Source organism: Anopheles bellator, chromosome 1 (genome assembly GCF_943735745.2).
Source record: "Anopheles bellator chromosome 1, idAnoBellAS_SP24_06.2, whole genome shotgun sequence".
NCBI lineage: Eukaryota > Metazoa > Arthropoda > Insecta > Diptera > Culicidae > Anopheles > Anopheles bellator.
The window spans coordinates 1,676,278-1,685,650 of record NC_071285.1 but is presented as its reverse complement, the minus strand read 5'-3'; the positions used below and the strand labels follow the sequence as shown (position 1 = coordinate 1,685,650).

The window sequence follows — 9,373 nt, the reverse complement described above, 5'->3', positions numbered from 1 at the left end:
CATCCACCGTCGGTGACGTAGGCAAGCTCGCTAACCGATTGGAACCAAAGGGACACTGCTAAACGGACACATGCACACGTACACAGGACGAGGACGGTGAATGGCGACGCGGGCGACACAGGGCACCGCGATCGCGATCTGTATCTTACACGGTCCAACAGGACACACGCTGACCCCGTACACGAGTAGGGAAGGAACCGCAAGAGCCTTTGACTGGTTGATTCGATCAAAAGCACAGTCCTGGCACGACTTTTGGGATCTTTGGAAATAGAAACAGAGATGGTTCAAATACACACGGAGAACGGCACGCTGCAGATTGAAGACAGTCCTTTCGTTTCGTTCTTATTTCGATTGGTTGCTGTTTTATTTTCTGTTCCTTTTCCTTTCTTTAAACGGTTACCTTTTTTTTTGTTTCACTGTTTTTTGTTTGCCATTTTGCCTTTTTTTTGTTAAGTTCGAATGTGCACACTCGCTGTGTGCTATTGTGGCTATTTTTCCCGCCCGATTCTGTGTGGTACCAATCCCCGTTCTCGTAGTGTCGTATGATGTTAAATACTGTATGTGCTACCCCCTTCTCTTTCTCTGTGTATGTTGTTAGCTTTAGTAGCCAAATGTGTTATGATTGATTGATTGATTGACTGATTGATTGATTGATTGATTGTCCACAGCAAAACAGAAGTGTAACAGCACGATCGATCGATAAGAAAGTTGCGCTTGCGATCTGAGTAGCTCCTCGTCTCTGCCATAAACCAACACTAATCCCGTCCACCCGGTCGTCCCGGTTGATCGTTTCTTGTCGGTTCGTTCGCGCCCGTTGGCGTGTGACAGAATGACCCCGTTTTATCGGTCCCCCCGCCGAAAAAGGAGAGCCGCATGGTTCGTTTCTGTGTGTGTTTTGCGCGTGTGTTTGTTTTACACTTTATTTTTTTAAAGTTTGCTCTTCATTAATCATTCGTCCAATGGAGAGCAGATGTTTTGTGTGTTTTACTTTCCCTACTTGAATACAGTCGAACCCTGTTGCAGCCTTTGAAGAGTATTCATTAGCCACAGGCTCTGGGAACCCGCGGTAGAAATGGATCGGAATTGAAAGTCGTATACGAATGCTCGTTCTTAATTTTGTGTGGTAGCATTTTAGGTGTTGGTGTGAAGTTCACGTTCACGTTTGAATCAATCTTTTACCTAGAACCTCGTTGCGAATGTTAGCGGACAAACTTTGCCCACTTTAAAACACCGCTCCAATTCAAGATATGTCCTACACCAGTATAAGTCTCATTCTACGGAGCCCGTCCCGGGTGAAACCACTGCACGCACGATATCACACTCTGGCGCACTAACGACAATTAGTCCCCAACGCAAAACGCCACTAAAAGAAGCAAATTAACGATACTAACGCGCACCGCGGCACTCGATTCCGGAACTCGGTCCCATACGAAAACAGAAAAAAAAATCGAACCGAAAGCACCCCTCTAACATCGCCGGCAGGGCAAGGCAGGATATGAACTTGGCTGGAGTAGTATTATTGACCTTTTGCGTGTGCTCCCCGTGGGTTCTGATGGGCAAGGACAAGGTCGCCGGGAAGAGGCGCTAGGGCAACGATATAGCAAAGGTTAGGCAAGGACGACAGTCCGGAGGACCTCAAGGAGCACAGGAGAGAACGAGAGAGGCGCCTTGTCGAACCTTTTACACGCCACCAAACCAGAATAACCGATAGCCTCTCTCACTGGTACGACGTTACGGCGGTAGGAAGAGAGATTGTTGCTGGCTTCCCGCGGTTGTTGCTATCCTCGTTGATGTTGTTGTTATTGTTGTTGTTACCTAGTTTAAGCTGTACGCCTTAATTAATTATTAATCACCACCCTTCGGTCCCGCCACTCGCCACTCTCTTCACAGCACGTTTGGTGTGTCCACCCTGTACATTGGAGCGTATCCAACACGAACACGATCCTATCGCCGCCGCGTGTTTGTGTTTTGTCAAATTATTTCAATAAGAAAGGAAGATAGATAGCGAGAGAGGAGTGATAAGAAATATCGAAAACCAGAAAACCAACGCGCACAGTGTTTGCACAAAAGATCGATCGATCCTAAAATTAACGAGAGAGAGAGAGAGCGAGAAAACGTGTCCGGTTCTAGACCTTCGTGCATGCATGTACTTCTTCTTCGCGCGAGTTTCTCTGCCGAGGCGAGGAATTAATTATTTATTTTCTGTAACACTATAATTATCGCGTTCGTCCCGGGATTGAAGCGAGGATTAGGGAGCATAACTTACCACTCAAACACTGCATGTCAAAGGGTGCGCGCGCTTGGCCGCATTCTCGGCCGCAGTTTCATTCTTATTTCGTTCGTTAAGTGTTCCCTCTTCCCTAATTTAAGGCGTCCATCGGCCGTCCCCGGCCTCTGCTATGATTTGTGTTGTCAGTTATGCTCCCGCGTGCGGTTCAGTGTAACCACCTATAACCGTGTGCTCCGTGTGCTGGCAAACGTAAACTGTGTACCGTGCACGCGCCATTCTAACGAAACGATCGCCTTTTAGTCTTTAGGAGAAAAACAGAAACGGTAGCAAACAGCAGCGCGAGAGAGCCACGAGAGAAAGGGTATGTTCTGTAAAAATCAAACAGTGTTTGTTTGTGGAATAAAAATGAAGGAATTATCCAGGTGAACCATCACAAGTAAGGCAAAAAAAACATGAAAGACCTCCGCTGCTTAAGCCCCATAACTTGCGCGCGCACCGGAAGCACCGGACAAAAAAGAAACAATAAAATAACATTTTTTTAAACCACATACCGAAATTTAGATTGTAAACGTTTAGCGAGTAGGACCACCGGGACCCGCCCCGGTTACGTTCGAGCGGAACAGCAAACAGCTGACTTTATGTTTTACCATTTGAGTTCGGTTGGAATGGCCCCGTAAGTGTGTTTATGCTCCCGTTACTTTCTTTTTCGTTCTTGGCTATTCGTTTGGTCCTCCCAGAAATTGCCATCCCGTGGTGCCGGTCACGTGTTGTCCGCCCCGAGACCCGCGCACGTGACGCCGTTCCGAACCGAAGTGTTTCACCTTTTTCTTTTCCCCTCGTTTGTCCGCTCTGTTGTTGCTCGTTGTCACCCCGTTGTACATATCTGTACTCTCTGTGTCTCTGTGTTGTTGGTATGTTTTTTCTATTTTCCTCTTAACCCGATGTGATTTTGTTTCGATTGTGCATTACGTTTTTTTCTTTATTGTTAATATGATTTTCTTTTCTTTTTTATTTCAGCTAGGCAATGCTAGTTGTAGCGCGAGTTTGATTTTGTTGTAGCATCCTACCACATCTTTCGTTTCGTATTATTTTGTTGTTAATTTGTTTTTTGTTTCATTTTTTTTAGCCAAAAGCGAAGGGACTCAAAACACTCAAAACCCCCATTACTAACCGCACAAGAGATGCCGCTGAAGCTCGCAACGCAGCTGATGCTAACGAGTCGGTGCAACCGCGTGAGAGAGAGAGAGCGAGAGAGAGCGCACCGCGATCGCGTATGCTAGAGTAGTAGAGCACAATAGTAATAGGAAGCTGCGTACAGAGTAGGACATTTCCGAAGGGAGCAAACAACCAACACCAACGACTGATCACAAACAGTGGGCACACACATGCACACATACATACACGTATATTGGGAGAGTGTCACCAACACTGGGCGCGCGCTGGTCGGTGATGATGGTAGGGGCGCTAGGGACTCACGGATTGGCCTCAATTGAAACGGATAACGAAATGGATTGAAAAGTACCGAAAGCAAAAATCACTAAAATGAATGTACCAAACCCCCGCGGGGCTGATAGGGATGAACTGCCGGATATGTACAGTCTTCGTTCGTTCATTTGATATCTGTTTCTCTGTTTCTCTGTGTTATGTCGTTAGATGCATGTGTGCACTGGCGTTCGGCCTGTAACGGGCCACCGCACCCCGAGCGATAGAGCGCAGTGGCTAACGTTTCTAATCGGAACCAAACTCACTCACTGTGAATCGGAATCGGAAGTAGAGTATGCAATTTGAGTTTGAAGAACGTTTTGTGTGTGCTGTGTGTGCGTATAAATATCGATATCGACGGCACCGAAACCATTAGCCATTGATCCACCACGACCTATGATCCGACAGAGGCAATGAGAGGGATGATGCGTTTATGTTGTAGCCATCGCGCGCGCGTTTCGAAGCTGATTCGAAGCGACCGAAGGTGTGTCAGGTTCGTTTCGTTAATCAACAACCTTCCATTGTACAGCGCGCAGCTTACAGTTTGACGACGTCGGTAGAGTGATCGATCATTAGTAGTGTACATCCTTTCCACCCCTAATTATGTCGATGTGTAAATACTCCAATCCTTCGGCTGTCCAGTAGCACTGTTTTGGTAGCGTTTGATTGTACAAAACGATGGTAATTAGCCCAGAGACATGGTCACTGTTTCACCACCACCGGGTGCCCGCCGGTGACTCAAGCCAACCTCCGTCATTAACCGCTTCGCAGCCACACGAAACAGGGGTACGTTGGCCTACCTCACATCATGCTCAACGTTTCCTTATTTCACCAGTTATAAGCTGCGATCGAAGGCATCGTCGCCGTAGCTATAGAGAGCGCGTAGCGTCGCTGGTAGTGGATAGCTAAACCCTAGGGACCATTTGGCCTCGATGCAACTCCTGTGGAGCGCACACATGCAAACGCTCAGTATTGCACTGGTGTTTGTTTGCATGTGTGTGCGCTTCCTATCCCAACCGATAAAAACCGATTGCCGCATCCAGTTTCAATGTTAAAACATAGCAGCCTGCGCATCAGTGGAATGGCCTGTTAGTGGCAAGATGTAGACTTAGACTAGAATAATCAACACGTAGACTCACACGCCATAGTTTAACGCCGCCGCGTTGTTTAACGTTGCGAAGCAAACAAAACTGCCTAATGAATTGCTTGTTGTTGCCCTCCCTCATACATAGGCTAGAAGTTGTTGTTGTGGTCGACAGTTATTGTTCACTGTATTTATCTTGCCGTTGGTTGGATGCGTTTGCTCGGAATTAACCTACGTTTAGTTAATAGTTTGGTATGGTTTTGTATTTTGTACTTCGTTAAGCTCCGCTCGTAAAGTCAAACAGTTTGCGCTCGCTTCGGAACGTATTATAATTTGCGACGTTGATGGCGACGACGAAAGCTCGACAAGCGACTCCCGACGGGAAGGTGTTCGGAAGGATTGGCAGTGCCGGGTGTTGGGTGTTACGCGTTTGCAATTCGGGAACGATTGGACACGCAAACGCAAAGTGGACGTTCGAAGTTTTCGATCCTTTGGGTGACCTCCGACTTGGAGGGGGAATCGGTACTGATTATCAAATAGCGTTTAGCGACGGTCTTTATGTGTTGCTTGATTTTCTTCTCTTTCTTCGCTTTCGCTGACACAGGAACTTACATTACACGCGTACACACGCCCGGAAACTAAATCCACCAACTGTAAACCAACTTTCCACGAGGAAAACCGATCAACTAACTGTTCCTTTCGTTTCGTTCAGTACCCTGTCTGTTTCTCTCTGTCAGTGTCAGTCTTCATTTAGCTCTTTTTTCTCTGAATGTATCGATGGAAGTTTGTGTTTCACTATCCTCTCACTCTTCTCTGTCCATATCATTTTTCAATTGCCGGTACGTTATTTTCCTGTCCCGTCTGATTCTCCTTCGATATTGCTCGTTTTAAAGTGAACGACGACGTCGTTTTCTTACGTTCCTAGTTTTGTCCCACTGTTCTTGTACGATGTCGTTGTGTTCTGTGCATCTATTACGTGTCTACTATGTCTGTTTCCTATTTTGACACTCTCGTTCCGTCCCGGTTTCTGACACAAAACTACACCTCTCGCGTATCTCTCTGTCGGAGTCTTTCGGTCGAAACACCTCTGTGAAACTACTCTTGCTAGTTTGTTACCATAACTACCACCTCAAGCCACTACATAATTGGTTGTTTTGTTTAGAGCATACACGCAACAAAAAAGAATACTCACCAGCGTTATCCTTCGTGTGTGGCCACGGTAGTGCCCGCGTAATTAGCCTGCGGCCGGTCGGGTGGTTCCGATTTTCGAACTCCGATCCTGGCGTGTAGTAGATTCCGGATCCGGAGTTTCGAAAACCGTGAAGCTGCCCGACGGTGCGGGCCTTACGGGCGGCCGAACCGTTTTTCGGGCCCACGGAAACTGTAACGCTAGAATGAAAAAGTCTGTTTCTACTTTATTTCGTTAAACCTGTTATTTCGCTGTCTTTTGTTTCTATCCCTCATAATCCCTCCTCCGAAATAATCCCCATCACTTCACATTCCCGTTTTTCATCATTCTCTCCGTGTCACTGCCGTGTGTCCCACACTTCCTGTACCCTGTGCCGACATCCTGTTTCAGTTTTGTGCCTAACTAACTACAACTTGCTTGGCCGACACCTGAAACTTCTTTCTTCTTCGCTGAAGATAATCACTTACTCTCACTCTTTCTCTCTCTCGCTCTTTGTGCGGCTTAGTCCTAATCTCCTTTCGGAACTAAATGTACACTGGCCAATTTGTGTACTGTCTGGTTAGACAGTAGCACTTGAAACAGATGAGGGAATTCCGTTTCGAAAGCGCCTTCATGCGTTCTCTGCGGTCACCCGTTACCCGATCGTCCTGCTATCGTTTGACATCTCTCTCTCTCTATCCCTGTCCCATTAACAGTTCCCTATCACGTGGTGTTTCTAAGTTTGTTTTACCAATTGTCACTTTGACCTCGGTTATTCGTTGTACAAAGCGCTGTAACTAGTCTAACCTCTAGCCCCTGTTGAATGTTTTGTGGTTAATGTTTTAAAGGCAGAAGCACCAGAAAGGGTTTTCTTTTGTTGATTACAACAAGGACCAAGTTCAGCATCCTGCAACTCACGATATCTGGCCGTCACGTTTCATCCGATGTATAGCACGCAGTGAATATAACCGATTCGGGGTTGGGTTTCTATCAACCACCATCACCACTACCGTGCACACTGTTTGTTGTTGGCAAGGGTTTGTGTTATTGCCATTTGCAACCGCAAGGAGATTGCGATTCCATCTTTCCCTTCTGATCTTCTCTACTGTCCTCTTTTCCTCTGCACAGTTCTTTACGATGATCTATCCACTGCCCTACAGACTCTATGCTATAATCGCCTATTTTTCTTTCTTTTTAACTCTTCTCTTTGTTATTTCTAGTTCTGTTTTTGACTTTACTTTCCTTTTCTTTTTCCTTTTTAAACTTTTCTTTATGTCACACTTTTCTTCACTCACTTTTTCCACGTTTCTTCTTCTCCGCTGAATCTGTTTCTCTCAAAGCACGCTCGAAGGAGAATCGGCTATACATGGTCTCCGATCATTGCTATCCTTTTCTCTCGCTCTATATATATACACACATACACACACTTACGCTCACCTAAATATATATAAATATAAATATTTCTCTCTCTCTCTCTCTCTCTCTAAACTCTGTCCTCTATTCCCTATCTCTCTTCTGCAAATGCTATCTCTAATGGACACTAACAACTTTCCCGTGTTCATATTCCCAATGTGACTCCGAAAAAAAACACGCCCTACCCAGTGTCCCTCCGCACCCCCACACCCCCCCATCCGGCCAATTCCTAGATCCCAAAATGAAACAAAAAAAAAACAAAACAAACCAATCTGACTTTAACTGAAATTTCTCTCTCTCAATTTTCCTTTTCTTTTAATTTCTTGCAGAAAAATTCGCGGTTTGGACAAAATCGACAACAGTTTAAAATCAGATTCCTTCCTTTGCTCTAGTATGTGGTGAAACACAGACACACACAGGCGAGCGAACCGTGGCAAACAAAAAAAGAACGCGGAAGCAAGCAAGAACAATAGAACCGAGAGCGATAGAGCTCGCATGGGGTGCGCGGGTGAGCGCAAGAAGGGGCGGGATCGCGATCGCGGTTCCCGAAAACGAATCCGAACACGTGCACACACGCACATCACACATACAGACACACACGCCTACACGGAGACAGGAGAGAACAGCTTTCGTCGGGCGGTATGGACGAAGCATTGTAAAGTAAAGTTGTACGAAAGGATCCGTAGGCAATAGGGAAGGGACGGTGTAGGGGACGAAGGTCCTAGGGGTCAATCACAGAACCAACAAACAAACTGAACAAAAAAATCGATACCTTCGTAAGCCGTTCGAGCGACGAACCGGAAGGAAGCGAAGACATAAACTGCCCGTCAAGAGAGTGGAGCTTTTTGACCATTTGAATCGTTGCGTTATCAGTTCCGTTTCTCGGTTCGCGGCGTTTGAAAGGGCTACACACCGCATCCGGGGGTTGAAAGTTGATTTGTTCGTATTTTTAGTATGACGGTGAGCGAACAACACTACAAATTGTGATCGATCGTGGACAACAACGGCCAACCACCACCACCGGAAGGGCTCAGGGGCGTGATCACGATGATGGCGTGTGTGGCGTGGTGAGAGACCCCAAACTCACTACTGATCAAAGCAATAAGCGGCAGGCAGGCAGGCAGGCAGGCAGGACACCCGGAGGGATAGTAATCGATCAGGTCGCTTGCCCGATTCCGTTCCGATCCACGCACGCAAGAAAGGAGAGTGTATCAGTATTGCAAATTCCACGGACAGGCAGAGAGAGAGAGAGAGAGAGATAGAGAGAGAGAGAAGGATAGAATGAGAGTAGCATACCTTTGGACCACAGCCCGGCGCGGTGCCCGGTGCGGAGCGTGTGAAGATCTGTGATAGTTTTGCGAGGACCAACACGGACCTCGCGAAACGGCGGGCGGCGGGCGGCGTGTAGACCTGGCCGCTGTCGTGGTGCCGTCGGAAACGGAATCGCTTCTGTAAGTGTGTGTTTGTGTGTGTGTTTGCGTGTGTAGAGTCGCACTCGATCGATAGGTCGAAAAGGATCGCGCGCGCGCGTTGTACCGATCGATCGTAAGTATTGGCGTGAGCGGGTTTGTGAATGACTGCGATAAGGACGAGTGAACGAGTTCCCCGTGTGTGCACATGCAAGAATACTGTTTCACGTTTCCGGTTGATGTTTTCGTTTACGTTAGGCGTTAAGCATGTAAGCATTACTGGCGTTCGGATTTTCGTTTTCGTTTAGCTAGCGTAGGAAAACAATGGGCGCGAGGACACGGCGAGTAGCTGTAATATGCCTTCTCCTGTGCAGCAAGTTGGAGCATCACAAGCAAGCACTACCAAGTTACTAAGCTAGAGGTTACAAATTTCTACTCGCGTAAGCAGTACCCGAGCACTTGCCTGGGGCCCTCCCGTTAGACTTAGACGACAGGACACTGGACACACGATGCGACGCCGGAGAGCGACGACTGCTGCTGTGTACAGTGGACAAGAACCACACCAAAAAAAGCGGAGGGAGGCGTTT

General features: G+C 47.1%; 1 protein-coding gene across 1 annotated transcript in view; it reads left to right on the top strand.

Moving 5' to 3' along the window:
• LOC131206138 (plasma membrane calcium-transporting ATPase 2) overlaps positions 1-7,744 on the top strand; it is a 12,908-nt gene extending 5,164 nt beyond the window's left edge. The window contains exon 2 of the mRNA XM_058198564.1: positions 7,707-7,744. Coding sequence (XP_058054547.1) covers positions 7,707-7,744 — 38 coding nt within the window. The remainder of the gene's footprint in view (positions 1-7,706) is intronic.
• The last annotated feature ends 1,629 nt before the right edge of the window (positions 7,745-9,373 follow it).